Source organism: Fukomys damarensis, unplaced genomic scaffold (assembly GCF_012274545.1).
Source record: "Fukomys damarensis isolate Sample0158 unplaced genomic scaffold, DMR_v1.0_HiC HiC_scaffold_13, whole genome shotgun sequence".
Lineage (NCBI taxonomy): Eukaryota > Metazoa > Chordata > Mammalia > Rodentia > Bathyergidae > Fukomys > Fukomys damarensis.
This window is the reverse complement of record NW_022900925.1, coordinates 34,172,376-34,189,247: the sequence shown is the minus strand read 5'-3', so window position 1 is coordinate 34,189,247 and position 16,872 is coordinate 34,172,376. Positions and strand designations below refer to the sequence as shown.

At 51.7% G+C, this 16,872-nt stretch overlaps 1 protein-coding gene across 1 annotated transcript in view; it reads left to right on the top strand.

Moving 5' to 3' along the window:
* The window catches only part of Ngfr (nerve growth factor receptor), a 32,585-nt gene extending 21,162 nt beyond the window's left edge, over positions 1-11,423 (top strand). The window contains exon 13 of the mRNA XM_033763109.1: positions 11,274-11,423. Within this exon, the coding sequence (XP_033619000.1) occupies positions 11,274-11,423 (150 nt within the window). The remainder of the gene's footprint in view (positions 1-11,273) is intronic.
* The last annotated feature ends 5,449 nt before the right edge of the window (positions 11,424-16,872 follow it).

The window sequence follows — 16,872 nt, the reverse complement described above, 5'->3', positions numbered from 1 at the left end:
GAGGGAGCCTGGCGTGGGTGGGGGTGCGGCTGCCTGCCAGGCCCAGCTGGGAGCAGGGGCTGGGGTGGGGGCAAGAACCCCGGCACTGGGGCCCCAGATCCTGGGCCTGCCTGCCACGGAGAAACCTTAGCCAGCCGGCCCTCCCCCTTCCCAATTCCCCGGTGCTAAAAAGCCCACGACATTTACGACTTCAGGAGGGTAAAGAGCCTGAGAAAAGAATTGCAGACCATATGGATTTGTTTCCTGGGTTTAAAAAAAAAATCCCCCTAATTAGGCCGGGAAAAGCCATCCGCCTGTCGAGGCCCCTGGATTCAATTACTGCCCGACCTCCCCAGCTTGTAGGGTGGCTCGGTCCTCCCACCCCTCCACGCACCCGGGGGTCAGGGGTGGGTCCCAGAGAAGGGCTGGTCCAAGGGGAGAGGGGACTGGGGGCTGACAGCCAGGCTGGGGTGGAGGAGGAAGAGGAGGAGGAGGAGGACAAGCTTTTCTAGCCTTTTTTTTTTTTTTTTTGCACTGGGGATCGAACTCAGGCCCTTGCGCTTGTGAGCTAACTCCCCAGCCCGCTAGCCATTTCTGACCCCTGGTCTCTGGCTGTGGCAAGTCTTCCCTGGGCCGTGTCCTGGTCCCTAGGCTGACACAGTTCTTGGGTCCGGACCTCTCTGAGTGGCCTTCTCTCATCGCCAGGGAAGCTTGACATCAGACTGAAAACCGATCCACTAAGCCGGCGGAGAGATGGTGTGACAGGTCTACTCCATTCCCTCTCCTTTTTTGTAACCATGTAATAACGTTTTCTCCAAGAAGCGGCGGTCCCCCACGAGAACTCCCTTCTTCCTTCTACCTGCGCGGGGCCCTCAGTCCCTAAACCCTCTCCCACTTCCTCACCCTATAAACACCTTTCCAGGCCTACACCTCTCAAACTTCTGTCCTCCCTGCCAAGCTCAGGTTCTGGAAAAGAGGCTCAGTCCTGGTACCTCCCACCAGGCACCAACATCACCTCGCACCCCTCCAGCCTCCCCTACTCCCTCTTGTGGGGCCCAGTGGTGGCCCCCAAGCTTCGGGGTCCCAGTGTCCCTGCAGGCTGGCTGGCCTGAGTACTGCGGTGTCCTCTTGGGCCACTGAGGCACAGTCACTTGCCACCTGCCCCTCTGCCCGCCTAGGCCATCCCGCCGTCCCAATCCTACTGCCTCGGGACTGTGTGGGTTTCCTTGCTTATATTCTGCTAACCACTCCGCACGCCACAGGAATTAATTCACGCTGTATCTCCATCTCCATCGCTCCTCTCCAAGCTAACAAAATTCTGCCCTCTGTGCTCTGTAGCTGTTGCAATAAATTTCATTTTTTTCAGAACAGTTTTAGGTCTGCAGCAAAACAGAGCAGGCAGTGGAGAGAGTTTGTGTACACCGTCCCCGCGCGCAGGCCACCCCTGCCTCTGATGACAGCCCAGGCCACAGTGGGGCCTTTGTTACGGTCGATGAACCTGCACTGCTAATCACCATCACCTAAACTCTGTAGTTATAGTTACATTCATGCCACTCTGGGCACTGTACTTCCTGTAGATTTTGACAACTGTATCACTAAATGTTGTATCCACCATCGTGGTATCTTTCAGAATCACCCTCCTCAGAGCCTCTCATCCTACCCCCTACCTTTCCCGGCAATCGCTCTTTTACTGCCCTCATGGTCTTTCCCCGAATGTCACAGAACTGCGATCAGACAGTAGGTAACCCTTTCAGATGGGCTTCTGTCCCCTTGCAATACACATTTGCCGCTCTTCCTAGCTTGGTAGCCCATTCATTCATTCATTCATTCCCGGGGATCGAACTCAGGACCTTGAGCTTTCCAGGCAGGCACAGAGCTGCTGAGCTACATTCTCGGCCTGCTTGGTTATTTTTAGCAGTGAATAGTATTCCATTGTCCATCTGTGTCATAGTTTACCCACTGACCCACTCACTGAGAGACATCTCTGCTGCTGCCAAGTCGGAACAGTTAGGAGTAAAAGCAAGAAACCTTCACACGCAGGTTTTTGGGTGGACTTGACCTTTCAGTTCACTGGGTGTCTTAGTTCTTTTTCTCGTTGCTGAGACAAAATACCCAGCATCCACAAGTTAAGGGAGGAAAGGTTCATTTAGCTCACAGTTTGCAGAGGTTTCAGTCCATAGCTGTCTCCTCGGCAGGGTGTCAGGGCAGAGGGGCATTGGAGAGGAGAAACAGTTCATGGTGGGCAGAAGACAGAAAAAGCAAGCAAGCGGCCTAATATTAGTAACTAGCAGCAAGCCTCTGTCCCTTATATTGGATCAAGGCCACCCTCTCTTGGGGCAGGCAGCACTCTCACCCTTAACCCTAGCATTGCACCATCATGAATCCATCACACACTCTACATCCAGCCACCTCTGAAAAAGCCCTGCCTATGACTGCATGGGGCTCTGGGAGGACATCTAGACACGAGCTACGAGTTGGGTAAATACTCGGGAATGTGTTTGCCGGTTTATACGGCAAGAGTGCATTTAGAATGTGTTTAGTTTTGTAAGCTCCTTCTGTGCTGTCTTCCAGAGTGGTTGTGCTGGTTTTGTGGTCTCACCTCAGTGGACGAGAGTTCTTCTGGTTCCCTATCTTTACCAACACTGGTAGGGTCAGTGTTTGGGATTTTTTAAATAGGTGTTTTAACCCGCATTTCCCTAATGATGTGATGTGGAACATCTTTTTCCTGTGGTACTTGCTATTCATATTTCTTTGGCGAGGCTTCTGTTCAGGTCTTTTACTCGTTTTAAAGCCAGATCATTCATTTTCTTGAGTTCCAGGCTTTCTTGGATGTTCTGGATGACGATCCTTCACCAGATGTGTCTTCGGTTCATATTTCCTCCTCATTTTTGCCTTGTCCTTTCATTGTCTTAGCAGTGTCCTTTACACACAGTTTTTAGTTTTAATGAAGTTTAACTGATCTGATATCAGTGCCTTTGGTATGGTATCTAAAAAGTTACTGCTATACTCAAGGTCAACTTGATTTTCTCTCTAGTGTTATCTTCTATGAATTTCACAGTTTTGTACTTTACATTCAGGTCTATAATCCATTCAGAGTTAGTTTTTCTGTGAAAGGTGCAAGATCTGTATCTACAGAGCTTTTGTTGTTATTTGGTTTGATTTTGGCATGTGGATTTCTAGTTGTTTCAGCACCATTTATTGAAAAGATCAGTTTCTCCTATTATATTCCCTTTGCTTCTTTGTCAGAGATCAATTGACTAGGGGCTGGGGATTTAGCTCAGTGGCACTGTGCCTGCTTTGCAAATGCAAGGTCCTGAGTTCGATCCCTGGTACCAAAAAAAAAAAAAAAATCAGTTGACTAAATTTATATGGTTCTATTCTGGATTTTATTCTGTTCCATTGATCTGTTTGTATGATCCTTCACCAATACCACTCTGCTCTGATCGCTGTAGCTTTGTACATCTTGGAGTCCAGTAGTATCATTCCTTGGATTTTGCTCTTCACTTTCAATACCATGTTGACTATTTTGGGTCTTTTGCCTGTGCATATAAATTTTAGGATTAATCTGTTAATATCCACAAGATATTTCTCTGAGATTTCAATTGGGATTAAACCAAATCTACAGACCGAGGTGGGAAGAATAGACATTGTGTCAGTATTGAGTCTTCCTATCCATGAACATGGACTATCTCTCCATTTATTTAGTTCATCTTTGTTCTCTTTCATCAAAGCAAAGTTTTGTGGTTTTCTTCATATCTATAACTCTCTATCTCCTAACAGGAAGCCTTGAGCTTCTTCTCTCTAGGAAGTATGATGTTAGTTGCAGTTGTTTAGCAGATGTTCTTTATCAAGTTAAGGGAATTCCTTTCTAGTCTTGGTTTCCTGAGAGTGTTTATTGGGAATGAATGTTGGATTTTGTTAAAGGTCTCTTCTGCACCTGTTGGTGTGATGAGTTGCATTACCTGATTTTTAAATGTGAAATCAGCCTCACACCCCTGGGATAAACCCCACTAGACTGCAGGGTTTAATTCTTCTCATACATTGTTGGCTTCCTTTTGCTAATCTCTTGAGGATTTTTCTCACCTATGCTCATGAGAGATATTGGCATAAAGTCTTCTTTTTTTGTGTGTTGGCTTTGTCTAGTTTTGGAACTAGGGGAATGCTGGCCTCTTAAAATGAATTAAGAATAATTTCCTTTGCTTCTAACACCTGAGTACACTATAGAAAACTAGTACAATTCCTTCCTTAAATGTCTGGTAGAATTTGGTAGAATTCACCAGAGACCCCATCTGAGCTTGGTAATTTCTGTTTTGGGAGGTTCCTAAATATTGATTCAGTTTCTTTAAATGATATAAGCCTAGCCAGGGATGTAGCTCAGTGGTGCTGCATTTGCCTGGCAAGTGCAAGGTCCTGAGTTCGATTCCCATACTGAAAAAAAAAGATATAAGCCCATTTGTGTTGTCTTTAGGTGCTCTGTCCTTAATTGGTGACATTGTTACCAAGGAGACTTAAAATCTTGGCTACATGGAGTCTACCTCTCTCCTACCTGTAACCACAAACTAAATGGCAGCTACCCTTGTTCAATTTCCCTCCCTGCAAAGTAACTGAGGGTTTTGAAGGTAGATTTGGAGAAACCCAGGCATTTTCCTGTCCCAGAGTGTGAGCTCTATGTTCTTCAACAAAACCCTGAGGCTGTCTATCTTGGTTGTTCCATCTGCCAAATGACAAGAGCTGGCTGTCAGTGATCAATGACCTCTGCAGCAGATGATATTTACATTGCCAAATTCTGCCTTGCATTTACTTGCTTTTCACAAGGATCAACTTTTAGATGACTCACAGGAGCTGTGTCTGTGGTTATATCCTAAAAGGTAAATGTCAGTGATTCGGAGTCAAAAGTGCAACTCGCAGTAACTGGGAGGCGGAAGGGAGAGAAGACACAAGGGGACAAACGGCTTCACTTCCAAGATGGGCGAAACAGGAAACGGGGCTTCTGATGTTGGGCTGAACTCACCCAGGGTGAGAAACAGAGGGGTCCTATGAGAGCGGGGGGCACCCACAGTTGGGGGGATGGAAGGCACAAATGAGGAGCTGAGAGCTGATTTCTCATCAGTCCTAAATAGTGTCTACCAACAAGGTTCAAAGAGCCGGGGATTTAGCTCAGTGGTTCCGCCGCCTGCCTCGCAAGCGCAAGTTTCTGAGTTCGATCTCTGGTACAAATAATAATAATAACATTAATAGCAATAATAATATCCAAAGATGCCCAGTCAAGGGAGATAAAGAAATGAAATATTTCTAAAAGCAGTATAAAAATTTGAGACAAGAAGGCAATCATCAGAATATCTAAAAATAAAAGGGGGGCTGGGGATTTCGCTCAGTGGTGCCACCACCTGCCTCGCAAGCACAAGGATACAGTTCAATCCCTGGTACCAAAAAAATAAAAATGAAAAGGATGGAAAAGCTTTCTCTGGGGAACTGGATCTCAAATGGAAGAGGAGGAAGTTGTTTTTCACTTTATTCCTTTGTGGGCTATTTATTCTTCCAACCAAATGCTTTTATTTATTTATCCATTCTTCATTCATTCGTGTTGTTTGAGACAGGATCTTGCCCCATAATTCAGGCTGGCCTTGAACTTGTGGTGATCATCCTGCCTCAGCCTCCCAAATCCTGGGATTATAGGAGTGTGTGCCACAGCTGCATTTATTATTTAATTAAAACAAAAATGTTTAAATAAGTTGTTTGAACTAGAAATTTCAATGGAAGTCTTTTTCTCCTTCTTCTTCTTCTTCTTCTTGTACCAGAAATCAAACTCAGGACCCAGGTGAGTGCAGTGCCACTGAGCTAAATCTCTGACAGTTGGAAGGACTTTTTTAGTTGTCTTTTAAAATATTTTTTATTTGCTAGGTGTGGTGGCGCATGCCTGTAATCCCAGCCTTTAGGAGGCTGAGGCGGGAGGATCAGGATCACTATGAGTTCGAGACCAGCCTGGGATACACAGTGAGTTCCAGGCCAGTCTCAAATACATAGTGAGCCCTGTCTCAAAAAACCAAAAAAAACCGATATTTTATTTGTTGTGGTCAGTTCACATAATAAACTGCACATATCTGTACTATACAGGCCAGTACTTTTGTTTGTTTTGTGGTGCTAGATATTGAACCCTGGGCTTTACATGTGCTAGATAAGTGCTGTAACCACTGAGTCACACGGCAGCCTACAGTGTGATAATTTTGATATCTGTATACACCTTGAAATTCACCACAATTGTTGTGCCCAGATCACGATATCCCCAAAGACCACCAAGGAGTCAACTCCGATGCAATCACACTAGGAGTTTATTGCAAGCTCGAGCCTGGACTCTCGGACCTCACTGACGCAGCGGATTTGTACTGAAAGCCCCGAGAATGATTTCAAACAGTCTTTTATACTCGCAGAGAAGCAGAACTAGGGGCTTTCTAAATGGGTCAGTGCTTGATTGGTTAACATTTTGCAAATGTGTGTGTTTTCTCAATGCTTAATTGGCCCAGGCCAGATGTCCCTCCTTGTACTAACAAGATTAAAAAGAGAACATCTGATGACAGCTTATGGGAACAGTCATGGGTTTTTCCGAGAACTAGGTAATTAGCAAAATGGAGTCAATTTGGTCTTCACATAATCAGGGTAACAAATATATTCATTACCCACAAAAATTTCCCTATGCTTTAAAATGACTCCCCTCACCTGAACACACTGATCTGACCTTTGGCACCAGGGGTTAGGTTCTGTTTTCTGAAGTTTTATTTGATCGATCCAGGCGTGGTGGCGCACGCCTGTAATCCCAGCACTCGGGAGGCTGAGGCAGGAGGATCGCTGTGAATTCGAGACCAGCCTGGTCTACATAGTGAGTTCCATTTCAGTCTCAACTACATAGTGAGACCCTGTCTCAAAAAACCAAAAAAAAAAAAAAAAAAAGAGAGAGAGAGAGAGAGAACTGAGATGTGTTATATACATGCTACGAACTCCCCACTGAATGTAATAAAAATTATCTTTCTGTTTTAATTTTTTTTTTTTTTTTTTTTTGGTGCTGGGGATGGAACTCAGGACCTTGTGCTTGTGATGCAGGTGGTGGAACCACTGAGCTAAGTCCCCAGCCCTCTGTTTTAATTTTTATTCCATTTACTCTCTGTTTTGTTAGGGTATAACTGAAAAATAAGAATTGTGTGTATTCCCAGAGTACAGCAATCATGATACATGTACACAATGTAAAATTATTAAATCAAATAACCTATGGAGCTGGGCGTGGTGGCTCATGCGTGTAATCCCAGCACTTGGGAGGCTGAGGCAGGAGGATCGCTGTGAGTTCGAGAGCAGCCTGGGCTACATAGTGAGTTCCATTTCAGTCTCAACTACATAGTGAGACCCTGTCTCAAAAAAACAAAAACACAAAACAAAATAAAACTAACCTATGGGATGTTTTTCATACTTTTGTGTTTTGAGAGTTCCTTATATAGGTCTGGATGCAGGTCCTTAATGAAATATGAGCTTTTAAAGTGTCTGTCTATAACTTGTCTCTTTTTAAAATAAGCTTTTCATGGAAAAAAAAAGCTTTTCATTTGAGATAAATGTTAGCTTTACAAATTACAAAGATAGTACAAAGAGTTCCCATATAATCCACATCCAATTCCCCCCACCTATTTTTTTGGTTCTATTTTGTTTTTTTGAGACAGGCTTTTGCTATGTAGTTGAGACTGACCTGGAACTCACTATGGAGCCGAGGTTGGTCTCGAACTGACAGCGATCCTCCTGCCTCAGCCTCCCAAGTGCTGGGATTACAGGCGTGCGCAACCATGCCCGGCTTCTCGCTTTTTGACTTGGCAGTTTGGTGGGGTTTGGTTAAGTATTTTGCACAAGGCCCCTTCACTGATCCTGGCCTGAGATCCTCCCCGTAACTGAACTGGGCTCTGGGTTTGGGGGAGAAGTGCCCTCTGTGTCACGTCGCATCCAGGACTGGCACTGAGATGCGGTGTGTGGCCGGCACTTCCTCGGCAGTTACTCCTTTCCCCTTCTGTTTGCACTCTTTTAAAGGATCCCATGTTGTGGGTGGAAAGTGCCTCCCTGTCATGGGTGGTTCTCAGCCACCCCGGACCCATGCGCTGGGATCCCGGATGCCCCTCCCTACCGGAGCCTGCAAACCCTCGCGTCCCTCGTACAAAGCGGCAGTGCACTGCTTAGGGCCCACCTAGTCTCCCGAGCCCTTGAAACTATCTCTGGATTACTGAACCCTAACACAGCGCAAGTGCTACGCAAGTTGTTGTGTAGCATTTTTTAAGGAAAGCCTGGGCATGTTCAGCACAGATGCCAATTTTTTAAAAATAGTTTTCCTCTGCACTCGGTTGACTCTGCAGATGTGCAGTCTGTGGGTACACAGGCCAGACTGTCCAGACGCATCTCATTGGTCCATTGGTCCACTTATCTATGTATTCAATCATTATTTACATCCTTGTGGACTCATGGATGTCTCATTTGCACTTTGGATCTAAAGGCATTACTCTTTTTTTTTTTTTTTTGTACTGGGGCTCGAACTCGGGTCCTTGCACTTGCAAGGCAGGCGACGGAACCACGGAGCTAAATCCCAGGCCCTTTGGTTTGTTTTTGAGACAGGGTCTCGCTATATAGTTCAGGCTGGTCTCGAACTCATTACGTAGCCCGGACTAGCCTTGAATTTGTAGCGATCCTCCTGCCTCAGCCTCCCAAGTGCTGAGTGTAAGGTCAGACTGAGGCATGATTGAGACCACTGAGGCAGGCAAAATCAAAGCAACATGAGATAAGTTTATTGCTGCCTGGAGGCGGGCGGGCCAGGGGCAAAAAGGCCGTTGGCACTGAGCGGAGGGTGTGTGTGGTTGTTATGGGGAAGTTTAGGCTTGGGAGCGGGCACTGGTGGAGAGGGTGGAAAATTTTTAGAGTCCCATGGGTGATGGGCGTGGGGCTGGCTGATAAACCGGGGGTGGTGGAGGGAGCAGCAAGTCTTCTGTGGTTTTTTGTAGAAATAGCTTTCTTGCAAGAGTAGCTAAACGTGGCTACTGCTGGCTCCCTGGTATCTCTGTGCTCCTGTGGAGTGAGTTTGACTGGGGGACCTGTCCGTGCTGCTCCAGGTTTGGCTTTCTCGGGAGCCGTTCTTTTTTTATTTTATTTTATTTATTGGTACATTCTAGGTAGACAGTACAGTTACATTCATTACTGGGATCTTGTACCTTTACGTGCCAGGTCTTGGTGCTCATTTTTTCCCCTTGTCCCCACCCACTGGAGTGGTTCTTGCAGTTAGTTTCTGTGTTTCTGCATCAAGCGGCTCCCTCTCGGTGGACTTTCCTTCTGTGTGTTTTGTTTGAGCACTGGCTTTAACCTCTGGCAGGACAAGATGCTCCAGCAACATTTTGTATGTTTCCTGCCCAAGTCCTGAAAGCAGCTGTTCCTCGCAGGGTTCTTGCTTCTTTGAAATTTTTATTAGAAGCCAAGACCTCGGCATGAGGTGTGCTCCTTTCTGATAGGGTGTGGATGCTCCAGGTCTTCCAGTGGACACAGCAAGTAGCTATGTGTGTGCATACTAGCCCACAATATAGCCATTTCCATAAATATTTCAACATGTGACCGTCTTTATATGGTATGATAAAAAATGGGAAATACTTAAAAAAAAAAACATTACAGGGGCTGGGCGTGGTGGCGCACGCCTGTAATCCCAGCACGTGGGAGGCTGAGGCAGGAGGATCGCTGTGAGTTCGAGACCAGCCTGAGCCACACAGTGAGTTCCAGGTCAGTCTCAATACATAGTGAGACCCTGTCTCAACCCTCCCCCCAAAAAAACTTATTCCAGTAATAAAAATCTTCCCATTCCCTCTCTCTCTCTTTTTTTTTTTTTTTTTTGGTTTTTTGAGACAGGGTCTCACTATGTAGTTGAGACTGACCTGGTATTCACTATGTAGCCCAGGCTGGTCTTGAACTCACAGCGGTCCTCCTGCCTCAGCCTCCCGAGTGCTGGGATTACAGGCGTGTGCCACAATGCCTGGCCTATCTGTCTGTCTTTACACCAACACTGCACTATCTCAATCACTGCAGTTTTTTTCTTTTCTTTTCTTTTCTTTTTTTGAGACAGAGTCTCACTACGTAGTTGAGACTGACCTGGAACTCACTATGTAGCCAAGGCTGGTCTCATACTCATAGTGATCCTCCTGCCTCAGCCTCCCAAGTGCTGGGATTAGGGGTTTTTTGTTGTTGTCAGTTGCGGGGATTGAACTCCAGTCCTTGCCCTTTTGAGGCAGGTGGCGGAATGACTGAGCTAAATCCCCAGCCCCACTGCAGTTTTATAATAAATCTTGAAGTCTACTGGGTGCAGTGGTGCATGCTATAATCCCAGCAGCTCAGGAGGCTGAGGCAGGAGGAGGCACCTACAACCCTGCAGGCTCTGTAAACCTCAGGAGAAGGGCGAAGGAGCGAGAGAGGGCCCAGGGGATGCTGCTGAGGTTCATGGTCCTCAGGAGGGCCAGAAAAGGAAGACAGAACCAGGTTCTCTGTGGCCTGGGACTCAGTCTGTTGCTCTACACAACGGGCACCTTTGCCCCAATAGCCCTGGGAAGGGGAAGGTGGAGGGCCCGGAAGTCTCAGGGCTCTGAGAATCTCCCTGTTGCAGTCCTGGTGGGATCCAGGGCCTGAGAGACACCAGGGGGGACAGCGGGGAGGGCCGGGCTGGTGACAGCGGAGCTTCTTCGCAGGGTCTGTCGGCAGCCTTTTAAAGTCCCTCTTGTCCCGGCTCCTTCCCACCCCGATCTTGGATCTTATCTCTGGGTGCCCTCCCAGGATGGAGGGCCCCAGGGCACCCCAGAAGCCCCGAGCAGGAGGAGGGGGCGGATCAAAGGGCAGAAGCCCTGACAGGGAACCTGAGCCACCTCCTTTGTGCAGGGGAGAGGCCCGGCCCCGGGGCAGCACGGATGGGGCCCAGGGTGGTGGGCGGGGGGTCAGCGGAGAAACCAAATCCGGGGCATTCACTGTGCACAAAAGGAAGGGACTGCAGAGGGGCTCTGTGCTCTGGCTGGAGGCTTCCGCAAGTCTCGGGACCCCTTCGCTGACTCCCGGTTACCCGCACCCAGGGGGCCCGAGGACAGAGGAGGGGATGGGGGGGCTGTCCACGCCCACCCGGCTCCCCATCCCAGTCACCCCACACCCTGGAAAAGCAGGGCAGCCACGGGGTGTAACCCTATTCCGGTGCGGGGCTCCCCCACATCTGGAGCCCCAGCTGCCGACCCTCACGGTGTCTGTGGACTGTTCCCCAGGAAGGGCGAGGGCCGCAGCTGTCTGCTCGGGTGCCAAAGACCACAGGCGGTGCCGGGCTCCGTAGGGCAGGGGGATCCGTGTGGCACCTGCCTTTGTGGCTCTTTGGGACCCTGCAGTTGGTGCCAGAGCTGGGGCTGTGTCTGGGGTAGGCTTAGCATTAACTCAGCGTCGGTCTGAATTCACGGACACCGGAGCGGGACCCAAACCGGGTATGCCAAGCCACCTGCTGAGATGGACCCGAACCCAGCAGACCCGGCCCAGTGCTAGGGTTGGGTGAGTCCAGGACCAGGCGGGGGTGTGAGGACTGGAGTTGAGGCCCTGTTCTCCAGGGACCCCTGAGCACCCCGTGTCCGTCCTTGCTCTGAGCTCCACACCCTGTCTCATATCCAGGGCTGAGTGACAGATTCCCGTAAACACAGCCCTTAAAACAACACCCGAAATTCCTCTCCCCCCATGGCCAGGGTCCTCCGCTCAGCCTCAGGAGCTACGTTTCTTTCTGGCTTGTAGGGTCCCCAGGTTCCAAGGTTGGGTGGCTTTTGGCACAGTTCCCTTCCGGCTCCACAGGCCTGAGGTTCTGGTTTGTTCGCTGGCTGTCAGCCTAGAGCTGCTGTCTGTCTGCAGCCCCTCCCTTGCCACTGGACCCCTCCTGGGCCGGTCCCTTCACTCTAGTGAGAGTCTGGACTTCAGGGAGGCCTCAGTCCTTCTTGTCAGAGCTCTGACCTGATTAAGCCAGACTTGCTCAGAGTGACCCCTTCTGACAACTCAAAATCAACTGATGTGGCCGGGTGTGGCGGCGCACACCTGTAATCCCAGTGCTTGGGAGGCTGAGGCAGGAGGATCGCTGTGAGCTCCAGGCCAGGCTGAGCTACTTAGCAAGACTCAAAAATCAAAAGCAGATCCAAGGGGAGTCCAGGAATGCTTGGAAGAGCTGGGGTTCTTGGAGCCTAGCCCGGCAGGAGTTTGACTATGACCCGAGTAGAGCAGGGAGGGGAAAGGCAGAATCTGGGCACAAGGTGGCTGTTGGTTCAGATGGAAAAAGGAGACTGGGGAGCAGGCGGGGTGGGGGCATCGGGGACTTGGACGCTTGTGAGCTGATATCTTGTCACTGACACCTCCCAAGAATCTCATTTCCATCTCTCTGTTCCTTCTCCCACCACAAGCAGGACACTGGAAAAGCAATAGTGAATCAGCAGAGCGTTCAGAGGTCTCCCATGGATCTCAGAGACAAGCAGGAGACACACACAGGAGCCCAGATGTCATCCATTACACCTGGAGAATGAACTAGGAGGAAGAATAGGTTTTTTTTGTTGTTGTTGTATTTCTATTTGAGGCAGAGTTTCACTATATAAGCCCAGGTTGGCCTCAAACTTGCAGCAATCCTCCTGCCTCAGCCTCCTGAGTGCTCGGATCACAGGCGTGTGCCACCATGCCTGAGTGAGTAGAGGGTCTTGCAACAGTGAAGAACTTGGGCTCTGACCTAGTCTGCCAAGCCCCTGTGCCCTAGAGGTGGGATACCAGAAGGCATCCCAGGAGGGAAAACGGAAAATGTGCTGGCTCCTCTACCCATGTGTTCAGTCTGAAAGCAGCCTGAGTCCCAGATTCTTCACCTCCTGCAGAGAAAAGTCACCAGCTGTGCTCCTGGCCCCCAGGTCTGAGCCAGCTCCCTCGCTCCGACCCTTGTGCATGGCACGGGGACCCTCAGGTGGCCAGAGTGGTACAGTTGTGTAAGCCAGGCTTTGGGGGCTCCCGGTGGCTGCCCGTGTGCTGCCCGTGGCAGACCCAGCCCCCTGCCCACTGTCTCGCTGCTCTGCACGCCTGGCCCTGGCTGTGCTCCACCCCACTGCGCCAGATGCTGCCTCAGACAGCCGCACAGCTGACCGGCTGGCCTGAGGGACAGCGGCCCAGGAAGGGGGCAAGGAGGGGACACCCAGACACAGACTCGAACCCCCAGCCCAGCCCACACATCCAGCTGGGGGTCTGAGTAAGCAGTCTGGCGGGGGTGGCTGATCCCTCTTCTCCAGCCGGGTCCCCGGGAGTCCCCTGTGAACTCTGCTGCCGTTCCCCTGCCTCCACCCCCAGCCACGCCGGCCAAGTCCTGCTAGACGGAGAAAGTCCTTCCTGGCCTCCAGTTCACATCTACATTTTTAAATTGTTTTTGAGACAGTGTCTCACTATGCAGTCTGTGCTGGCCTTGAACTCACACCATCTTCCTGCCTCAGCCTCCCGAAGGCTTGGCAGGCTTGCACCACCAAGACTGGCTTCACCCACACATTTTTATAGAAACGAGTAAGACACAGACCTTGCCCACAGAGTGTCAGGGCCCTGCGGTTCTTTGTCATCTGACCTGGTCACTTGATCCACTGCTGTGGCCACTACTAGCTGCACCCCGCCAGCTGTGACCTCCCTGGGAGAACAGGAAATGGGACAGGAGATGCGAGAGCAGGAGGGTGGCCGGGCAGGGTCTGGGGGAAGCCGGGCACCTTTACAAGCTCTGCCTGTGCCCTGGCTCCTGCCACCTCCCTCCTCACCTGCCACGCGTCCCCTGGCAGGGCACCGCAGTCCCTGCCTCCCCGCTGTACAATGACAGTGAGCACAGCAGCCACTCGTGTGGACTCCGGCGAGGGCAGGAGGAGGTGACACCTGCTGGCACGCGGCAGCTGCTCAGGTGCCACTGGCTACGGTTAGGACAACAGCAGGTGCCGGGCACCCTCCGGGAGGTGGCAAAGTTGGAGCTGAACCCACACTGTAGTCGGCCAGGCTGAACAGAAGCAATTCAGCAAAGGAAACACTCCCGAGGCGATAGGAGACAGGAGATCTGAAGGGGCTGGGGAAGAGACAGCGGGAAAGGCCGGGCGTTTAGGGATCAGCCTTTGCCCGGCTCACTGGGCTGGGGAAAGATTCGAAGTGAGCGGGGGCCAGGCATGGCCCAGGCCCTCACAGCCGCGACAGATGCCAGGGGAGACAGGGTGACAGCTGAACAGAGTAGGGTTCCGCATCCGGCCCGGGGGACAGGTGAGGAAGGAGAGGAGCCTGGGGCTGTTGGGGAGATGGGAGCGGCTCCCGGGGCAGGTGACGAAGGCCCAGCCAGGACCAGGAGTTAGACAATTCACCGGGGGCAAATGGGCTGTTCCTGTGGATTTGGGGGCCCAGCGTGGCTGCAGGAGGAGAAGGTAAGGGAGGACCAGGCCCCTCCGGGTCAGGGAGTCCAGAAATCGCAAAAGAACAGGTCCTCCCCAGGAGCTGGACCGCCATTCCCCCAGGTAACCCGTCAGGTGGCACCTGCACGGCCAGGCCCTGTTCCGGACACGAGATGGCCAGGAAGGAGCCAGAGAAGTCTCCCGAGATCCCGAACAGGCGGACAGACAGACATCCACCCTGCGGAAGCCAGGCTTATGAATTATTACGGACGCGACGGGGCTGTGAGGGCAGGCGCTGGGTCTCCACTTTTGCACAGGCGCTACCTGAGGTCCGGGCAATGCGCGTCCCGGGGAAGGCGGGGCCCCCGGAAGGATCCGCTTCCCGGCTGGGCTCGGGTCTGGGACAGGAAGGGGAGGCCGCAGAAAACATCCAGGGACAAGCAAGGGCAGGGAGACCGGGCCTCTTCCCGTAGAAGCCCTGTTCTTTCTGTCAGCCTCAGTTTACCCAGGAGGTGCTGGGCAGGGGTGCTGTCATTGCGGTCCTTTCTGGCCCTCATGGTTTTCTTCCACCCAACAAAGACTCCATTTAGGAAGATGGAAAGGTCAGGGCCCCAGCAGGTCACCCCTGGGGGGCAGGGGCTCCAGCCCGGGAGGCCAGGTCTTCCTCCTCCGGGCTCGGTCAGGAGGGACTGAGGCTGTGGCCGCAGAGTGCGGGCTGCTCCTGTGCTGTGCGGCGTCCAAGCGGTTCACCCGTCTGCCTTTGCCGTGAGGCACAGCCCTGAGGGACGGCGGGGACAATCCCTGCCCTCAGGAGGTCCGCCTCAGGGAGGGACCAGGCACACAGAAAGGCTCAGGGCTCAGGCAAAGCCCGGGTGTGCGTGTGGCTGGAGGGGGCGGCGGTGTGCACTGGCACCGGACGAGCCTCGGGCCCAGGAGGGAGCCGGGCACAGTCCTGGCCCAGAAAGTCAAGTCCACGCCGGGCCCTGTGCGGCCCCTGAGGCTGAGAGGGGCTCCGAGGGTGGGAGGCTTCTCCAGCTGGGGGGCCCTGCCCGCCCGGCCCCGGGCCTCCGTCTGCCCTTGATCCCTCGCCCTGGCGCCCCAACAACTGGGCCTGGCCAGCTGTCGCTGTGACATCCATTCTCCGCGGTGGGGTCGGGGAGCCCCAGCAGCTCCCCAGCTCCCGCCCTCCTCTCCACCCACCCCCAGGCGCTGTGGCAGCTGGGAGCCTCCCGTGGGGTCTCATGGAAGCCACCGGGGTCCGTGGGTTTTGAGCCTCACTGCCAGCTGCCAGGGCACCGCTGGAGGCCAGACAAAAGAAGTCTGCTCATTTGCATACCACCAGCATGTGATTTGCATACACTTCCCGATTGGTCGTTTCTAAGCAACCCTGGAATTCCAGTTCTGGCAATGAATCTTTACTCACCTCTGTCCACCGTCCCTTCATACAGACCCCCCTCGGTCCTCTCTCTCTTTTTAAATTTTTCTGTACTGGGGATCAAACTTGGGACCTTGTGCTTGCAAGGCAGGCAGCGGAACTGCTGAGCTAAATCCCCGGGCGCTCTCTCTCACTATCAATGCGCAAGCTCACTTGTGCCAGGAACTGCCTGCTGTCTTGCTTCACAGAACACCTCCGTGACTTCATCCTCTAGAAACACTCACACCTCTTCACCTTTGTGCATGTCCTCCTGGCAAACTCCTATGCATACTTCAAAGCCCCCCTCAAGTGTCACCTCCCGCGTGAACTCTTTTTACCAGACAGAAGCAATCGTTCTTCACTCTGTACATCCAGAGTGTTGGTATGTACACAGAGTGTGGGGAAAGACAACGTTGGCCCTCCTATCTTTATCTCAATCCTCCATTTGTGAGGAGGAACCAAGCACTTTGTTTAAATGATATTTGTGTTTATTTGGGAGTAGAGGTCATGGGCCCCAGAGTCAGAGAATGCTGCCTCCACCCCCTCTGCTATGTGCCTTCCAGTAAGTTTCGAAGCATCTCAGGACCCCATTGCCTTATCTCTGACACGGCTCCCTACGGTTTACCGAGTAGTGAAGATTAATGTGGCCCAAAGGAGTTTTGCTCATTCTCTGCCTCTCTGTTGCACTGAAGATTCCCAGGCCTTCGTTATCTTCGAGATGGGAATAACAGAACGGACCGCTCACATCAAGGACCAGAGATAGCTCAGTGAACTGCCTGGAACTTCCTGCAGCTCCCCAGCGGCCGCTCTTCTATTCTTACACACTGGCTGCCATCCTTCTCCCAACAACCCTGGTCATCGGAGATACTGTTCCCTCCTCATGGGCGGCGAACGGGAGGCTGGGGCGGGTTAGGGGCTCCCTCACCAAGCTGGCAGAGGAAGCAAGTACCATGGCTCAGATCTGGCCGCGTGTGGAGGAGCACGCCTGTCATCCCAGCACTCAGGAGGCTGAGGCGGGAAAATCGCTGCGAGTTCAAGGCCAGCCTG